The sequence below is a fragment of the Gymnogyps californianus genome, chromosome 6 (assembly GCF_018139145.2).
Source record: "Gymnogyps californianus isolate 813 chromosome 6, ASM1813914v2, whole genome shotgun sequence".
In the NCBI taxonomy this organism is placed as follows: Eukaryota; Metazoa; Chordata; class Aves; order Accipitriformes; family Cathartidae; genus Gymnogyps; species Gymnogyps californianus.
The window spans coordinates 11,169,270-11,189,167 of record NC_059476.1 but is presented as its reverse complement, the minus strand read 5'-3'; the positions used below and the strand labels follow the sequence as shown (position 1 = coordinate 11,189,167).

At 40.9% G+C, this 19,898-nt stretch overlaps 2 protein-coding genes across 6 annotated transcripts in view; one reads left to right on the top strand and one right to left on the bottom strand.

Annotated features, from left to right (window-relative positions):
* Positions 1 to 4,002: 4,002 nt before the first annotated feature.
* ZDHHC6 (zinc finger DHHC-type palmitoyltransferase 6) lies at positions 4,003 to 15,131 on the bottom strand. 2 transcript variants are annotated; one of them, XM_050899016.1, is made up of 10 exons: positions 14,889 to 15,131; positions 13,385 to 13,476; positions 11,031 to 11,190; positions 9,786 to 9,947; positions 9,115 to 9,168; positions 7,445 to 7,612; positions 7,083 to 7,124; positions 6,534 to 6,679; positions 6,402 to 6,445; positions 4,003 to 4,582 (listed from the first exon to the last, which is right to left on the bottom strand). In XM_050899016.1, exons 1-10 carry the CDS (start codon positions 15,126 to 15,128, stop codon positions 4,479 to 4,481), a joined length of 1,212 nt encoding a protein of 403 aa, XP_050754973.1. In that variant the 5' UTR covers positions 15,129 to 15,131; the 3' UTR covers positions 4,003 to 4,478. The 2 variants fall into 2 exon arrangements, with proteins under 2 accessions (XP_050754973.1, XP_050754972.1); XM_050899015.1 differs by having other exon boundaries at positions 4,514 to 5,712; positions 14,889 to 15,066.
* Positions 15,132 to 15,547: 416 nt separating this feature from the next.
* VTI1A (vesicle transport through interaction with t-SNAREs 1A) overlaps positions 15,548 to 19,898 on the top strand; it is a 275,400-nt gene continuing 271,049 nt past the window's right edge. For all 4 annotated transcript variants that reach the window (XM_050898887.1, XM_050898886.1, XM_050898888.1 and 1 more), the window contains exon 1: positions 15,548 to 15,934. In XM_050898887.1, the coding sequence (XP_050754844.1) occupies positions 15,841 to 15,934 (94 nt within the window). In that variant the 5' untranslated portion in view covers positions 15,548 to 15,840. The remainder of the gene's footprint in view (positions 15,935 to 19,898) is intronic.

The following is a 19,898-nucleotide window of genomic DNA, read 5'->3' as shown; positions in this document are numbered from 1 at the left end:
TCTGATGAGCAATTCAGTCGGGGACAGTAAATCTAGTGCAACTGAGATCTGTATAAACTTGAGGCTGAATCCTGTGATGCCACTTCCTGCAGTGCCCAGAAAGTACTTTGTTTATTGTATCAACAAGTGAAACTTCCCTACAGAGATCTGCTTGGATGTTGAAGCCCAGCACTCTGTGGTGGGCCCTTCAACTAGCAGTGTTCAGATACAAACCACAGTACTTCATTCAGCTTAAAGAGATCTCTTATTTGTGAACTGAGCAGAGAATGCCTACTTTTCCATGCCACATCTCAGGAAGCAGTAACTTTGTATGGGTCACTTTCTAATACAGTAGAGATGCTTTCTCTTTCGGAAGAGGAAACACCTCAATCTCTGAACTTGGTTTGCTCTTAATGGCAATTATGCCTCTTCTCACAGTGACAAACTACAGTACTTCAGATTTTTCATGTCTGTGGCATCTGCTAGTAGCTGTTACAAAGATGGAATTGAATGGGTAATGGCACTGTCTGAACAATAAACCATACGTAACAATTCAAGTGTAAATTGGCCTGAAACCGGCCTCTTGGGTGCCGCTTCTGCCATATGAACTGCTTCCACAATACAGATCTGAAGTGAAAACAGGTAGTACTTTAGGCATGCTTGCACTGAAATGGTGCAAAACATATTTCAGGCTATTGTTTGAGCACTAGAGAAAGCTACAGCAGGCTTGAAGCACTGTTACACCCAGTGAACAAAGATTTGAGGTAAAGATGGCTACAGCTACAATGAAGTTGAATTCTCTGCAACGTTTTTTCCCATGACACAGAGATTAGCGCTAAAATAACATCCAGTCTTCTCTACTTGCTTTAAAAAGCTCTCATCTAGTAGCTGTCCATTATGAATTGATCCATTTGGACTGCAGTATAGATGTGTATACATGCTGAATAATGAGATACCATGACTAATAAAGATATGATTCATGTAAGGCAGATATTTAATATGAATGTTGATAATACACCTTCCTTTTACTTAACAAATTGGAAACAACTCATATGTACTGCATCAAAAATTAGACTGCCTGATTTCGGCTCTCCAAATCATATATGAAATGTATACCAAAATACCGTTTATTAAGTGTATTTTCTTTCCATCTGTATGAAACAACCCCTGTGCCTGCAACTTACTTAATAATTACTGGTTAGTCTCTTCTGTTCCTGAGACAGCGAGCAAGTATTCAGAGGGAAATACTGACTCTTAATTCATAATTTGGCTTTAATGAGGTTATTTCAATCAACGCTCTCAAGACAGCTCTAGAATCATTCTCTAATGCCATAGCTAGGCAACTCAATTTTAAAAACTAAATAACCTGCAAATCACTGGCTTCCTAGCATGGGAAGTTCTCTTTTCTCCTCCTGGTCACTACTTCGCATTTGAAAAACTAACTATATGGGAGATGCTCAAACTCTAGCACTAGCTTGTATTTGCTCAACTCTTAAGAGATCTGGATTAAAATTAGAAGCCTCTTCATTAATACTATTGAGGAGGAGAGAACTCTTTGATCATTGATTTCTTTTACTATTGGTAATCACCTCAAAGTTACCAGGCATGAGAACACCAAGGCTAGTCTTTTGCACAGCCTGTTGTATATGGTAATCTAACCCCTTCCTCATTAAGAACTGAGACACCTGGCACAGTCAGTGGCTTCACTCTGCAAAAGAGAGTCTCTTCGGATTGGAAGCCAAAGCGAGGGCAGATGAGCAGAAAGCAAAATTTTCATTGATTTGGTAGTTGAGCAGGCTGCCCAAGATGTCCATTTACCATGGCCAGTATTGTTTGCTTTTATGACAGATTCTGTTTCTCTTTTGGTGCAAAAACTGCCTGAACTAAAGTAGGTGGCTATTTCTTATTAGCCTATTACATTGTTTTCCTTTAAATAGGAGGGCAAGGTTCCACTTCAGTATGAATTACCCTTACTTTCCATCATACTAGAGCCTGAGCTAGGCTAGTGTGGCATTGCAAGTCTAGACTTGCTGTTAGATGATGGAAAGGATGCAAAGCTCAAAATTTTAAATAAAAAGAGCAATTCTTCCCTCGGGGGAAAGCAAGAGATAGTTTAATAGAGCTAATTGCTGTGTGAAAAAGACACTTGCTTTTTGCTTCCCCCAGACTTGGCTTCTCTAGGGATTTGAACCTAAACCAAAATCAACTGAATTCCCTGATTAATCACTGCAGAACACAGAACAGTTATGTCAAATCTATACCTGCTCCTTTCCTTAATAAACAAAGGTCTTCCTTGCACAAAAAGCAGGGAGTGCAGAATGAAGGCAAAAAAAGGTAGAATGGGATGGTAGAAAGGAAGGAAAAGAAAATCTACTAGTATTAAGAATCAGAGTTCCTTAGAGGCGGTTTGTCTTTAAACTTCATGCTCTGATACTGTTGTTTTCAGCAATGGAAAGACAGCTTGTATTTTCTTGGCTGCAGAATCTCTGAATGCCTTTAGGAGGTATGCATTTTGTTTTGGCTGGTTGGTTGTAAGCAAGCACTGCTGAGTGAAGGTGTTGTAATGGTAAATAGAAACATGCTACCTGTGCTACAAAAGGGAAGAGGTGGGACTGAAGTTACAGCTACAAGGAAACAAGATGAAAGCATAAGGAAAAAAAAAGCTTATAGACTCCATTTCAGATTGTAAGAGCACTTCTGAAGCAGAGCTCCTGGGCATGCTGTAGTTCAGTGTAGAGTGATATTGGTGTGCAAAATTCTGCTCAGATGAAAGTTGAAATAGAGTTGAAGATGCTCTTCAACCACTAAAAGATACCCAGTGTCCTATAAACAGACCACAGCTTACATAAATTCCCCTCCTAATAGCTAACAATCAACTGTGGTCATTAGTGCTGTTAATCTGTTCCTATTACACTGCTAATCACTGCCTGCTAATATAGAGAGCAGCTATTTAATCATTTCAAAGTCAAGAACAAGAGGTCCTTAGCTGCCAGATTCCTCAGCTGGAAGTCAAGCTTATTTTTGTAATCTTTGTTTGGTTCTAGACTCCAGACACTGAACAGAAACTACTGCAGTTGAGACTAAGAGTATTCCATGCAGTTTGGAGGTTTTCATATTAATTTCTGCTCATATTCCAAAATAGCTACATCCTGCTGAGTTATGGCCTTTCAGCTCTTGCTAGCAGGGAAACTAGGAGTATGATACATGCCTATATCTCTAATGAAGCCTGCTTCTAGAAAATAAGTGCTTTGATTTCAAGAGGGGCAAAGCACCTGCTTGCAAACTACTGAAACTGAACACTAACTCCCCATTGCCACACCTCAGAAACAGCCTAGGATTATGGCTCACCATCAGCACTAATGCACAGCAGGCTGGAGGTAACAAAAAACTGGCTTTGTGCTGAAGACAGAGTCTGAGTAGGAGCATACAGGAGTAATGCTGGCTTGTCTGTATGTAGTTATTTCTATATACACTTAATATTGCTTAAGAAATGCTCATCTGCCTGAGACAATCCATGCAGGTGGAGGTAAACCAGGTGTTAGTTTAAAACAGTAAATTCTCAACATGTGCCATGCCACTAGACTATGAGAACAAAACCACCTGCTGCATTTAAGATACATTTAGAAAGCCTTCAGCTGGTACAGGTTACTCCGTTTTATGGTCTTCCTTCTAATAATCCATACCAGATGCTAAACAAAAATGCTTTAGGAAAGGTGTTAATCACTTAGTAGCAACTAGGCTCACAAAAAATTTCATTCTTGGCACTACTGCTTCCTTTCACTCGAAGATGGATCAAGAACTCTATCTAGTCTCTTGGGTACATGCTCAGATTTCAGAGGGAGCAGATACAGCTGGCTATAGTTTTTTGCCATTAAAAGCACAGACTATTCTTATAGCAAGAGCTGAAGTCGTTCTAACCTTGAAAAACAACTTGTAACAGTGAAATCTTTACTCGCCAGTCAGTTCACATTCCCATGCCTATAAATAAGTTCTTGTAGGTCTAAGAACAATTAAATCCACAAGTGAATAAGAATGTGTCGTTTATTTGAGGTGGACAATTCACATCATTAGAAGTCACAGGTAACAAATTTTATCTTGAATTTGAATGAGATGTTTATTTTATAGTTTTCAGGGGCAGCTTCAGAGAAAGCAAAATACAAAAGATAAGCAGCACGCACCACAATCAGATGCCGTTGAGGAAAAAACCTAAAATATGAACCCTCAGAATGCAATTTAAACAGCAAAAAGAAAAAAAACTTGACTTGGGATGAAAAAGATGCATCTTGAAGGCAATCCACTGAATGGCTTCTTCAATTATTTATTGTTAAAAAAGTATGCAAACCATGGCACAGGCATGTCCAACCCTTTCAGCTGTGAGGAAAAGAAAACCTTGTCCTAACATATTCATTGCATAAGTCTAAAGTAATACACAGAAAATTTCAAGTAAAGGATTGTGGTCTGAAGTAAAAATTCCATTTCTTATTTAAAAAATGAGAAGGCTATCTGTTTTTCTTCTCTCCATCCACTGGTTGATCCGTTTCAGAGTCATATTGGCATTTTTCCACACATTTCCTAGGGAACCAGCCTCGTTCTCTTATTCCACCTTAAGACATGAAAAGTTGCATTAACTTGGAACAAAACATAACCCACTATTGAGGAAAAACAGGACTGGAAGAGACATCAAGAGGTTACCTAGGTTATTTTCTTCTCCAAGGCAGGACATCTAAGTCATTCCTAACATCATTGCCTGGGGATGCATAGATTCTCTCCCACTGCCTAAAATGTTTTCAGAGATCTCCAAAGTTTTCCAGTGCTCTACCTTCCTTACTATGAGAAAATCTTTCCTAATACCCTATCTGAATCTTTCTGTCTATAATTCAAGTTCACAACTCCTCTTTCTACACACCAGGGCCACAGGAAGCAGATAACAGCCTTCTCTACAACAGACTTTTAAGCAGCTGATGACTATTTGCACATACCCTGGCTTTCTCCTATCTCCTTTTCCTCTCCAGGTAAGCCATCCCAATTCTTTCAGCTTTCCTTTATAAGTCACATTTTCTAGCACTCTGATTGTTCTCATTGTTTTCCTCCAGCCCTTTACAGCTGATCCTCCTTCTTGAGATGCAGTAACTGCTTTTACTTGTGGCAGTATTTCAGCTGAGTCTCTGCCAATGTTGAGTGGGATGGAAGGATTACTTCATGCATCTGGAAAGCTGTAGGCTTTTTTCTTTTTTGCAAGTGTTGACTCACCTCAAGATTATGATTGACTCTTTTTTTCCTCAGAAGAACTGCTACTAATCACTAATTTTTCCATCTTGTTATAGTGCAGCTTGTTATTCCTGCCTATTTATAGCATTTTGCCTATACATTCCTAAAAAATCTCATCCTATTTTTGAAGCCTAGTTCTCCAAAATGCCAATGTTATTTTGAATTCTAATCCAGCCTCTCAGTATACACCAAGTTCCCCACCCAGATCACATTTCACTTCATTTAAAAAAAAACATTTGATATAGCACAGATATCTCCTGCTAATCTCCATAATAAGCAATGCAATACAAACGATTACCATGCTCATTTCAATGACTCTTTTAGGTCTGATGTTTAAAAGAGTTCATTGGAGTGAGCTGCCGGAGCACTTCTAGCCCATGAAGGTCTCAGACCTCCCATGAAAAGCACGGACACTTTCAATGTAGTGACTGTTGGCTGCCTCTCTTTTGCCAACACGGAATGTACCTGCAATGAATTAACAATCGTTTGGAAGAGACAACAGAATCCAATGCACCCTCTGGCAGGTAAAATTTTAGCTCAGTCCTAAGCAGGAGGGCTAAAGTGAAAAAAAATTTCAGTGCAGGTGGCTGTGATGTTGTCTCTCTGCAGACCAGCAGGAGTCTTTAACGTCTTTGATAGCTGTAGTTGTTAGTTTTGTAAATGCACAAAGTCCTTGGAATTGATCCCAAACCAAAGACATAACGTCTCCTTGTTTTTAAGATGTACAAAGAGTAATCCCAGGTCTTATACGTATATGGGGTGTTTATGTAGGAAATCTGAATGTGTTTAAGAATGACCACTATTTAAATATCAAAAAAAAAGAAATCATCATTAACCTCTTTAGAGTCTAAAAGTCTAACTTTTTCTTTGAATATGAAGGAGTGTCCCCCTTCCCACTCAACCTTCCATAAACTACTAGATAAGTGTTCTTTCAGTCTGACAGATTCATTTAATGTTTATCAAAACTGGCAAGTCTACCAGATGTAAAGAGTAAAAACTGTGGATGTGGTTTTAGAGGGGAGAGAAGCTGATGCCAATAAGGTCAGTCATTATACATTTTGAGAACTGAACATGTAATATTGTCCACATTTCTAGACAGCTATAAAATTGATCTGTAATTTTCAACAAAAAAAGTGAAAATAACTGCTTCATACCATCAGCAGCTGAGTTGAGAATCTTCTCACCATACATCCAGTGTCTGGGGAAGAAAGTGTAATAGGTAGTTAGATGCCAGAACTCATCTCAATATTTCTTTTAACCAAACATAAAGGTGTGGAGCCACTAACTTTAAGCCTCTTGTGGCTAAAATCAGATCCCCTTTACTCAGTGCAATTCTAGGTTCTTCAGTGCATGGTGTTGTGAAGAATGTTTTAACACCTTTAGTCACAGGGCAGCAGACACCACTGTAATCTTCTACTGCTCGATACCGCACCTACAAATTTGAACAGAACACAGCAATATATTATTGCAAGGAGTTACGGCCTTGCTGACAGTTTCATACCAAAAAAATCAATTCAAGCATACCATTAGATTTGAGCATAATAACAACGGCTGTCAAAGGGACTCTAAATTCTAAATTAACGTCTTAACAATGAAGCACGGTCATCTTTATTATCACGTTTCTTACCATCTGGAAACTAAGGAGCAAATGCAGAGAAAGCTAAATGCTAAGTTTAATTAAGCAGAGGTTGCAGCACACTGTTTGTGTGGAAACACGAAGCCTTTATTTAATTGCTAAGTTTAAAATCAAGAAAAGAAATAGTCTCAGCAATTACTTACATTTATTTATACTGATATTTCAAAGTCATTTCAGACCAAACTTCACAAATACTTACGCTTCTTACTCGCTTGTCTGCTTTCTGTTTCAGCTGCTCTATCTATAAATGATTATAAATAGAAATTTAGGCAGTGTTTAGTTTAAGAGGACTTGGGTATTCAAAACACAACATGAAGTTAGGTATTGAAACCATTCAAAAAATACAAGAAGTATCATTAGCATTTAAAAGCACTCACAAAAGCATAACTTCTTAGTATATCAAAAATGGGAGAAGATTCGACAGAACTCCTGTTCCTTAAGTATATGTATTACTAGTCAGTCTATTTTAGTTATTTAAAAAGCTGGTATATTACTGCAAAGGAAAGCAGGCAATTGGATAGTGGAGAGGATTAACTTGAGATATCACTGAAGATCAATTACCGTCAAACTGTATTGATGACAGCCATCTCTTACTGGCCAATCCAGGCCATCTCCCTCAGGAATCCCAGACCATGTAAACACTTGCTTGAAGTTCTTCCATTTACTTCCCATGTCATAGGGAAAAATAAAGGTCTCACCCGTTTGGTAGTACTGGATTCTGTCTTTGGCCTGGAAAATAATTAAGAAATACAGTACATAAAACCATACCCTACAAACTGCAATCGAGCAGCAAATATTAAGAAAGCCAAGTCATAAGCCCTGTATGGGTCCATGAGACCTAAAGGCAAACACTTTGAGGCAAGAGCAGTAAATTCCTGCTATACTAACCCAGGCTTTTAAAACTACTTACAACAATCATGGCATTTAGAAGTGTGTCTGGTTTGGGTCCCCCGCGCCCCCTTCCCCATTTACTCTTTAACAACAGAGTCAACTGGCTACACTGATTAATCCACTCCATGCTCCGATTTTATTTTATGACTTTTTTTAAGGACTGATGCCTGACTATTTCTCGGTTGCGTACGAAGACTTCCATAGCTCAAGATTCTTTGATTAATGACCATGAGCATAACTGAACATTGGTAGTGTCTATTCCACCTCTAAGAATTGCGTATACAGGCATGCTCTGAATCTCCCGCATTCTGCAGTCATGAACTTCTCATACTTTCAGTAACGATGACACCTAGTGGAGCATCCACAGAAGACTTTGTTCTCTTTGTTGCAATAACATCGTTTTTATTAAACACTGATGCATTACATTCTGTGTTCAGTTTTCAGAAGGGACATATTAGCAGCCTGTGTTTTACAGTAAAAATTTTAACAGATTATTCCAAATTCTACTATATAGTTGTAACAGGGTTTTCTTTCATTTATGTTCCATTGCCTATTCTAATAGGACTAGGATCCAGCTAAGCTAGATTCCGTGCAAAGAGAAGGCATTACAATACTTAGGTACTTATACACAGTCAAGATTCTCATGCTAATTTTGACACAGAATAAAAGACAGACAACAAGATAATAATGAAATATTTGTGGACTTATACAAAATAACCTGGTAGCACTGAACTAGTTTCTAAACACTGAGTCAGTTTTGCTTCCTCTAAGCTTAGCTTTAGCTGCTTGGCTATATTTCCTCTGAAAAATCTTGTGAAAATCTCTGTAAAGATATGGAAATCAAAGGAGAGAAGACTAGGTATCTCATTATTTTTTAGTCCTTCTTCAAAATCAAGGAAAATCCTCCCAGGTTTAATCAGAGAAGTAGGAAATGAGGAAAATCATGAGCCAAAATATGCCACCTAGAATGGGCAGGGGAGGTGGACAATTAAAGACACAGGCAGGCATAACGAGAAGCACAGACAACTCAAGTTTCAGACGAAAACACCCACATATTCCAAGTAGATAAGCAAAGTCTCTTAAAAGCAAATATTTTTTTATGTTCACACCAATTCCCTCAAACAAAAAAGAAAAGAAAAATCTATGCAGTTAAATGATTTCTCATCTATTTTGGTGAATTTCAGAGACAGTAAAGGAAAAGCTGGTTGTAGGTGTCAAGTCAGTGGTGAATTGAAATGACACCTTTGGTTTAAATCCAGAGAGGTGAAACAAGAAATTGATAAATATGGAGAATAAACTTTTTAACAATACAATACAAGAATACCGTAATAAAAGCTTACCTTTTCTTCAATCCAGGACTCGATTGAAGTTTTATTTGTCAAAATGACTTTCATCTAAAACAAAAGTGTTAGGTGAAATTAGCATCAATTTTCTGCAGAAATACATCAGCTAGGCAAAGAAAACTTCATTTAACAAACTAAATTTGCTTTAAAGAACAAAGCAACTTTTATAGGCTTAACCGAAACATATAAAACATTCAAAATTAAGATTCAGCAGATATATGTTAATGCTATCCTCTAGAATTATATACTTAGACAGTATCACACAGTATTTCAGTTTATGCTTAAAATGTGTGGTTTTGTTTCGTTCCAAATATCTCTAACATTTGAAGTAATATATCAGGCATGTTTATACCTATTTTCAGGGATAGGGGCATCTACTCCTGAAATACCAAGTATTTTGCCTTTTCCAGAGAGTTTATAAAGCCTGTCTCATGTTTTCTTAGTTCATTAGATTTTCACCTCCAAGTTCACCCATGAAAAATAACTAAAAAAAAATTGTGGTAACAACAGAGGAACTGGGAGAAAGCAACATAAAACCCTGGAAAAGTTACACAGCAAAATAAGCTCTAAACAACTGCTCCTATCTCAATCCTGAATTATGTTTCTGCTCCACAACCAGGCAAAACTTACAGCTTTTAACTTCTTTGTAACAGAAGCCATAAACTTACCTGGATAATAAACAGCATACCAACAGCAATAGTTGTTCCTAATGCCAGTCCTAAGGCAAATAAAGATGCAGCAAATGCAGACAGTCCAAAGGGAATAACGGGTCGAGGGTCTCTCTTGGCTGCACTCATGTCAATCTTTACAGAACTCCATCCAAAAGATATCTGCAAAGGGAAAATATCATTCAGTTTTAGAACATTCCGACTGCTGAAACAAAACAAGTTACCAATAAGAAATCTGGCTCTGAAGGTAAGTGTCCAACTTCTGACAGGTTTATAATGCAAGTGGAGTAATTAAAAAAAAAAAAAAAAAAAAGTATTCAAAAGACTTTTCCTCTTCAGAAATACATTCTTTGCTAGATGTAGGCCTTCTCTAGATGGAAAGCTAAACCAAAATCGCCATCTTGGAAGCTCCACAAGTTAGGCCCAAAATCGGCAAACAAATCTAGACTGGCACATTAACAAAAACGCATTCACCAGTTTCAGATAGAAAATGTTTGCATAGCACAGTACCCATTTTCAATGGAAATGCTACAGGTTTTCCTCTGAAAGCTTTAGCAGACAGCAGTTCTCAACATTATTACTCTGCAAATACAAGATGCAGCCTTCATCTGCTACACTCAGTTGATGTTTTCAAGCTTTTCATTGCAACCACAAAGGCTGAAATCAAAGCTCATAATCTTAACCATGGATCTGAGATAAGGGATGTATTCCAGAACAAGCTTTGCTCATTGTTGCTGCAGTTAAATTTTTCCATTTAAAAACAAATCCAGCACAATTTCTTTTTAGTTCCAAAAATAATGTACTTTTTTTTTCCTCCTTGAAGAATTGGCTACAATTCTAAAAAAGTCGCAAGCAAAAGAAAATAAATAGCATCTAACTTGTGTGTTGGAAATAAACAGCAGCTAGTTTCTGTGCCAGCCCAAACACAGCCTGTCTCTCTCTACATAAAGTGCTACTCAGAAACAGTCTTCAGTCAATGCAAAGCTCGAGGAAACTCCCAGTGATTATGACAAGCAACAGAAAAAAAAAAAAAGGAAAGAAAACAGAAACAACTTTCGCTGAATCCTCCTTCAATTAATGAACATACTTCTCACAGGCGGAGAGCAGAACTGAGAGTACATGTTGAAAGAATAACAAGGAATTCCACATGCTGCTTCTCAGGAAACCAAATTGTCTCATACTTCCAGAGATAAATTACCCATCTGACTTAAATAATATTTTAAGCATTTAATTATGTTTTCTTACTCTGTTGTAAAGCTGAGTATACATAGTCATAACAAATATGAAAGAAGCGTGAATGCATCCCAGTGGAGCTAAGAGGAGAAACAGAGTGAAAGATGCGTGATTCTGGTATCCACAACAGTTGTTGATCCAAGGACAATGGTGATCCATCTTCATGACACATCTGTAAATAATAAATATTGATTAATAGAGGACATATATGATGTTTTTCAAACAGCTCAAAGAAAAGGACAGCTAACTTTCTATTACTCAACCTCCATTCATTCATTTAAACCCACCGATTTCTGACAGATCAACACAGTAGTTTCTTTTTTGTTGCTATTCAGAATGATATTTCATATTGTAGAGTGAAAGAAAGCAAAATAAAAAGTGCTCCCAGGTCCTACCCTCCCTAATTATCCCTCCTCCTCTTTACCCAAACTTGCTAGTTGCTAATAAACACCATATTCCAGAGCCAGGAGACAGAGGCCTAAAATGGGACATATAAGAACTATCAACACAATAATTAAGCACTAATATTATTGCTGATTTTTTAAAATAAGCACACCAGGAAAATAAAGGAAATATCAAATCCTCTGTGAACTACTTGCAGAAAGAACATACAAAGATACAGAGACAGAAGTGTGATAATGCCTCTTTCTTTCCACTAGTAGACCCTCTGAAAGCTTCATCAATTGCTATGTATTGACCTCACACCACTGTAAGTCCTTTTCAAAATCTATTTAACAAGTGAAAAGACCCTAGAGAAATTCTTGTATTCAATATAAAGCTGGTTATTTTGGTGTAGCTTACATGTGCAAAAAACACACCTGATAAAAGATTTGTCCACATCCCAAATTGCATTGATTTAACTTAACAGGTATAAAAATCACTAATTATAATGTTGCAATTCATCTGCACCAAACCTAAATGACAAACAAAGGATTGAATTGCACAAATATCCAGCTCCTCTGAAAATAAAAGTTAATTGTTTTGGAACTACTGACCTCATTATCTTTTAAGCTAGTCCATTCCCAATAGGAAGTGCAGTTTCTCCCTTTTAAAGAATTTATTATTCTTCATTAGCATATGTTCAACTGCCACCGTACAAGTTCTTGAACATGTAATCGTAATTACAAGCAGAAGTGTTTCTGAAGAAGATCCTAGATCTTAGCTAGAAACCTCACTCCGTCCAGATGGGCCACAAGAAGTGACTCCATTCATGCAATGAAATCTGCCATAGCATAGAAGACTTTCAGCGATGGTTTAAGCTACCCACTTCATTACAACAGGCTAGAAATACGTGTGGAATGAGTTACTTTGGCCAGAGTTGAGGGGGCAGAAAATTCTTAAAGCATATCAGCAAAATGATTTGGATAATGTGCTGCAGTTTATTCTGTTTTATTTGACAAAAGATAAATTATTTAAAGAACTTGCTTTTGCAAAGACAATCATCAGGCTCTGCTGCCATTTTCTAAGTCCTCCATGTAAAGACTGTCACTCAAAGAAAAGAGTCTAATTTTAAATCTCAGAATGATGCAGCCAAATTACAGCACTGCTCCACAGTTTCAGTCTCTACTTCCTAAAAGCACACTGACTGCGCATCTTGTGTTTGTAGAAATAATAAATGAATGTGTATGTTGCAATATCCTTTTACCACGTTCTCTACTATCCTTCAGAGGAGGACCTGCCCAGTAAACCCAAGATAAATGCAACTACAGCCTGGACTGTAGACAGCTGAAGGGGCTTCCTTTTTTCAAGCTGCACTAAATTCCAGTGCAGCCATTTATAATAAAAGCATCCTTTACCTCAGAACAAGTCTGTTGGAAAACTAACACAAAACAAGGCACAAACTTTTTAAGTTGACCCAAAAGGCTTATTAGTTCACTTAACATGCCGACTCCCCTCAAAAAAAAACCTTTAGTGAAGAGTAAAGAACAGTCTGAAATTTCCACTCAAATCAACATTTAACTCCCATTTGGAAAGATGACAGAATAGGCTTTTCTACTCCTCGAGCAGGTGAATGTCTGGACTCAGAACTTACCAAGGACTGAAAGATTTTTAGGTATTTACACAGGCTCACTTCCCTGAAACAGTACTGCAATGTTTTGTTAATACTGTCAAGAAGTTCTCAAGAGGAACTGATTTCAAGCTAAAAAGAAAATGTTAAAGACAGATTTATTTATTAAACTAAACCACAGTAAACCACAGAAATCACACAAGTAGAAAGTGGAAATATTTGAAACGGGTACAGTGTTCATATGGAAGTCTTCTAAAAATGCACAATGCAAGACTTGGAAGAACAAATTATATTAATAGCTCATCATTAGATTTGAAGCTGCTTTAATATGGACTTAAAACAATTTTAAAGAAAGTACCTGTTACACTTTCGACAGTGGTGTGAACGGGGTGCCTTGTAAGACTGACACACTTTACAGTATTGGAGATACATGCAATCCTGAGATTTTTCCTTTAAACAGAAGAATAGGCGTGTTAGACGTATACATAATTCTACCGGCAATACTCATCTTGGCACTTTCCTAACCTAAGCATCTTTGCTTTCTTCTGACAAGGTGTGTTTCATAACCCAACCCTATTTAATGGTAGGTGGCAAGGAGAGAAAAAACCAAAATGAAATAATCTCTTGGCTATCAACACAGCCATCTCCCACTGTTGAAAGTGCTGGTTGCTAAAAGAAATAAACAGTTCTTCCATCAGGAAGAGTGACTGTACAAGCAGGGTTTCATAGTGAAGTTCTGAGAGTAAAAAACAGCATGAGGCCTTCATAATTTAAAAAAAAAAAGCTTGTGCACCTTGTCTCTCCATTTTACACCATGAGCCAATCTAGGCTTACTACTAAGATACAGTAGTGGTAAGCATTAATATTCAACTAGCTCTTGTTTGCCACCCTCTCTCTCTTAAAACACACATATGCCAATTACAGCAAGATGAAAGACAGAGAGACTCGTAGATAGCCAGTAGTAATACTGGCCAAAATCTTCTGTTCACCAAGCGGAATACCAGTTGTCCTGCTAGGACTACATCAGGATCCTCTTCTCACTAGACTCTGTCCTGAGAAATACTCCACAAGTAGAAATGTGATTACTACTAATCTTTGTATCACGCCACTGGAACATAAACTCTGGCCAGCTGTCTTGAGATACTGAACCTGTATCATTCTGGTCCTTGACTACTACTCTTCCAAGAGATTACTGAGGCAAAGGAAATGCAAACTCCTACCTTTACTTATAATACTGTGTCAAACATAAGATAAACATGTAATTTTCTGGCTCTCATAAAAAAAAAATTAAATTTGCTAAATGAAGTTATTCTAATCCTTATTACTAGCAGCAAAATCTTCAATACAACAGTGTCTGCACAAGCTGCAGATAACCTTGAAGTTCTCATTCCCGGCTAACAGTACTCGTTTCCTCTAGTTTTGCTTTGAGAAGCACCTATAAAACGTAACGACTACTGCCAATAAAGCAGCGCTGCCGTTCAGCCCCAGATGACTGTAACTGACAGAACAAGGAAGGGACGGACTAAGCTGGAGCATACTGGAAACGCTGGAAGCAGCAGCGAGGCGGGACAGAGGCAGAAAGGGAAGATGTCGAAAGAAGAGCGGGAGAAAGGAGTGGCCTGAGGGGCCGGCTGCATTCTGCGGGGAGAAAGGGGAAATGGTGGCATCAAAAGCCACGCGACTTCTACCGCCTTCCTGATCCCCGCACACGCTCCTTTCAGAGAGGCCGGCCCCGGCAGAAGGGCAGGCCCGCCGGTCCGCCCGCCGGCCCCCCGCCCGGCACTGCCGGCCCCCGCCCCGCGCCTCAGCCCGCGCCCCGCCGAGCCCGGCCCGGGACGAGGCGATCGACAGCCAGCGCTTACCGGCGTCCACCCCAGAGGGACGTACCCCGGGCCGACAAACATGGCGCTGAAGTAGTTGTAGAGGATCATGACGGTCCAGTTGAGGAGCATGATGAAGTTGACGCTTCCCCCGGCGGTGTCCAGGGGCCAGTACCACAGCGCGGCGTCCGCCATGGCGGTGGCGGAGCACACGGCCACCACGGCCAGGGCCACCAGCGGCCCCCAGTGGCACAGCCGCCGCGCCCGGCGCAGCCCCCCCATGGTCGCTACCGCCGCCCGCCCGCTGCCGCCCCGCCGCCGCCGCCGCCGCGCATGGCTCCCGCCGCCCTCAGTCCGCCGGCTGCCGAGAGAGAGGCAGCGCCGTGAGGGACGGGAAGGGGAAGGGGAAAGGGAGGCGTCGGGGCCCGCCGGGCCTCGGCCTCGGCCCCGCCCCGCCCGCCGGCCCGGGGAGGCGGGGGGAGCGGAGCCCGTGCTCGCCTCCTCCCGCCGGCGCCTCCGGGTCAGCCACCGCCCCCGGCAGTCCGTTGGCAATAGGATCCCGCCGGGAAACAGCGTCCCGCCGGTGGCGCCGCAGCCTCGTCCCTTCGCCCCCGCTCCGCTGAAGGAGCGGGGTTACAAGGCGGGGCGCAGGGGGCTGCGGGCTCCAGGGTTGCAGGGCGTGAGCAGGCCGCCGACGCCCCTCCTCCTCCTCCTCCACCAGGCCTGGGGCTGCAGTTCGAGCCCCCAAGCGAAGACCGCCAAGGGGTGGCGGGGCGGCAGCGGGCAGCTGGGCCGTGCTGCGTAGGGCACCTGAGCGCGGGCGGAGAGTTTCGTCGGAACCTGTGGCGAGCCGCCCGGAGGCGGGGGGACGCCTTTGCGAGTAGCAGAACGCGGAAGCGGCTCGGTGCGGAGCGGCTGAGCGCGCCGGGCTGAGCGCGGCGTCTCCGCGGAGCGCAGCGGGGCCGCGGCCTCCCCCAGCACCGCCGCCGCCGCCATGTCCTCCGATTTCGAGAGCTACGAGCAGGACTTCGCGGTGCTGACGGCCGAGATCACGGGCAGGATCGGGAAGGTGCCCAAGCTAGTAGGAGGTGAGCGGCGGGCGCCTGCGGCGGGGGTGGGTGGGCTGCTCGCCTGGCGCCGCGGAGAGGCCGTCGTCGCCCGGCGTGCTGGGCTCCCACCTGCGCTGCTCTCCGCCCTCACGGCTCTCGCTCCGCACCGCAGGCCCGTCCTGCTCGTCTGCAAGAGCCTCTCCGGCATCCCAGCAACAAGGGCTGGGGGTGGTGGCAGGAGGTGTTAGTGTGTTTTCAGCGTGGTCTGTCTCTGTGTCGCGTCACCCGAATGTGTTCTCTTGCTCCTTACACAGCAGAGTCAGGATTCATCTCCCTGCCCCGGGTGCACATTTGTTCGAGCAGCGAGTTGTCTCATGAAACGTATTAATAACCTGACAGAATATTGTTTGCTGGTCAGCTGTAAGGATGAGCCCTTCCCTTCTGACTTCCCGTGGGGCCATGAAAAGTTATGCCAACGCAACTGAAGGGCTGAGCAGAGCAAGGGTCAGAGCTGGGTGGATGTTTGCTCTACAGCATTGCTACTGAACGCTTTTTATTGTGATCATGCCACAACATCGGTAATGGAAATCAAGTCTTTTTCATGTGGCATAGGCAGGATTTGTGCATGCTTTAATCTGAATCTGTATTTTTGCTGCCTGCTGTTAAAACATTTGATTTGGATAATTGACTGTGGTGACTCACGTGTAGGAGCAGATTCAAAGACATCAGTGTTCATTTACTTTAATGTGTTTGTCAGTAGCCTGCAGCATTCATGGTCTGATTCATGACGTATCCTTGCAGTAGAGACAATAATGTCTATAAGAGCGTTAGGGTAGAAAGCTGAAAGTGATAATCTCTTTAACCAGTCCAGCTGAATCTTCTAGCGCATACAAATCAGTGCCCTAATATAGAGCTCCTAGTATGAGACAGAAGGAAGCTGAAACTAGTGGATTTCTCGTCTGTCCCTCTTGTAGCTCAGCTTAGTGCCTCTTCTGTTTCCAGGTCATTAAATATTTCTGCCTCTGCTTCCTATGCACATTTCCCAGAGCTTTAGGATACTTAAACTATGGGAGTGGATATCATATAATGAGGGAATAAACACACACTAATGGTATATTTTTCCATATGACTAAAGGAAAAAATATCATGCATCCAGGACCAAAGAACAACATCCTACTTTTAGAGTGGGAAACACATCATGAAGTGGTGAAGTAGTGACTCTAAATAGGATTTGAGGTAGGTGGTCAACTAAAACATATGATCTCAGTGCAACATTAATTCAGAGGTCCAAAATACATCTGAAATGAATAAACAGGGATTTTGAGTAAAAATCTGTCTGATTCTGGAAGATTATGTCCAATTCTAATCTTAGCAAGTTAGAAAGTCTTCTGGTAAATTGGGCTTCAGTGACCAGTCACAGGCACGATTAAAGGACAGGAAACCATGCCTTTTCATCGGCTTAACAAAGCTATTTTGCTGTTGAGCTTGACAAAAAGGACACAGGGGGATAATTCAGTCACAATCTGCAGGTACTCCTGAGGTAGAAAGCTTTTTCTATTTTGTAATGGAGACTTACAGTATGAAGAAGGGAGAGATTCAAAGAGTTCCTGTGATTGAAATTTAGAACTGGTGTAATTTAGTCTGCTCAGAAATGATATTTTACCTGTAAATGGCCATTGGAACAATTTACTGAGAGGATGCAGTGAATTCTTCACTAATGTAACGTACCTAATCAAGGCAGTATTTCCCACTGCCTCACAAAGGGTTGTTCACTTTTAAGCAGAGTAAATTTAAGGACCTCTTGTAGGAACAGGGAGACATCATAAATACACTACTGGTTCCTCTTCTGAAAATCAGTAGTGCTACACTGATTTATGGAAAAAGCATAGAGATTTAATTTCCTAATTGTATAGATTTTGGAAGTCATCAGTGTCTGTTCAATAGTAGGAAGAATATTCTGCTTAGTAGTAGTGGATTTCCATAATCCTCTCCTTGAATCTGTCTCCCTTATTCACTTAGGGAGACACTGGAGCTTAAATATGAGATGTTTAAAGAGTATTGTCTTAAATGGTGACATAGCCTAGAAGCATCAGGCTTTGAAATAATGATTCTTTTATGTGGCCATTAGAAGGTTGTTTTAGAATTTGCTGTCCTCTCAGAGGAGAAAGAATGCATGTTCCCTGCAGGACCAGTAGTGTGGTGCTGGGCAAAATGGCCTCAAGATAAGACAATGGTTAGTTTTGTTTTTTTTAAGAGGTGACTTTTCCATCTTAGGATTTGAGGCTGGTCATACATGGCTTGCATTATAGCTACTTCTTGCACTGTACATTTATGAGTGAGTGCATTGCTTCAGTTTTCAGGGCTATTCTGTCTTTCATCAGCAAAAAATTCATGTATGACATCAAAACAAATTGCAGCCTTAGCTAATAGAGGCATTAGACCACCTGGGGAAAAAAAAAATCTCTGACTATGCTGAACACTTTAATCAGAAATATTTTAAATACACATTTTTCCCTTGTTTCTTAATAGGAATATTTGCAAGATCTTTGCTTCTTCATCACCAGAAGTTCCAGTTAGTTCTTGTGGAGATGGCTGGGAGAGCCTCAAAAAGAGGATTATGAGGTGGGAGGGGGACATGAGGAGAGATGCACGTGAGGTGGCAGTTTTCAGCAGCAGTGATTTGAGAGAGATTGCTGATGGCCTTCTTCCTCCACGCTGGAAGAAGCAGGATGAAAGGTGTAAGGACTTGTGCTACTTCTGCATAATACAGAGAGATCTCCTGAAGTCTAGTGACTGGTTTATTTCCTTCTGCTGCCCAAGATGGACCTGCTGTAAGCTTCGCATTCAGTTGAATTGGAGAAATACTGGTTAATTGTTTTTGCAACATTCCTGCATTCGGTGTTGTCAGGACTTGATGCTGTCTTGTGTTATAGGAGGATGATGGCTCAACAAACAATCCTATTGTCACAAATGCATAAATAGTTCAGCAAGAAATGTAACAAAGGCACTCTGATACTACAGAAACAATAAGCAGCAGGGACAATAGAACGTCTTGGGAAGAAATGTCTTCTGTTGAGGAAAACATCATCTGGAGGATTAAAGAAAGTGTTCTAAATAGAGAAATGGCTTTTAAATAGATTTTCTGTGATGCTGCTGCAGGTCTTTGAACAATGAAGATCATTGGCTGACATGTTTTATTAATGTTCCTCAGTGTTTCAGAGAAACATCTGTCTTGTGATTTGACCAAAAAATTGTATAAATTTCGATTGCTTGATCTGAAAGAGAGTTTTATCAGCACAAATGGTGATACTTAGTCTTTTCCCAGCACAGTAGCCTCTGGGTCGTGATGGTTTTAGGTTTGAGTGCTGTCATTCTTCTGATACTCGATACCTGCATTTTCTACTGGGCAATCAAAGCACTGTATTTCAGTCTCTAACAGATTTAGCTGAAGAAAGTCCCACCTTTGATTTTCTGTTGTACCCCTGTACTGGAGTTTACTGTCTCCATTTCAGGTCTGGCTCATTATGTTGTGCCTCTTGAACCCAGTTTTATAACCCAAAGAGAGAAATGCATGTATTGTTCCGTTTGTCTCTGCTGTTGGACAGTAACTTCGGGCAGTGGTGAACATGTAAACCACCTCAGCCAGTGTAGCAAAATCTGCAAGTGGTCTATGAACTGAAGCCCTTTGTTACTCAGTCTCTTCCTCAGCATGTACTGATAAAAAGAAGCAATTCCACAAGCAATGAAACTACTCAGCCTTGGCCCAGATTTTTTAAATCTCTTCATTGGTTGTGAGATCAAACTAGTGCTGTGTTATCTTTCTACACTTGTAGGCAGATTTCTGCCTTTCTGTAACTGCTGTATTTTGGGGGACAAAAGAGTGACTAATGCAAGGGCAAAGCTGAAAAAACTGAGGAAAATGTAGTAAAAGCTTGTTTCTTTTAAGAAAGCGATACAACCTTGTATACAAACACAGAACGGATTTCTTTGTTTGCAATCCTTA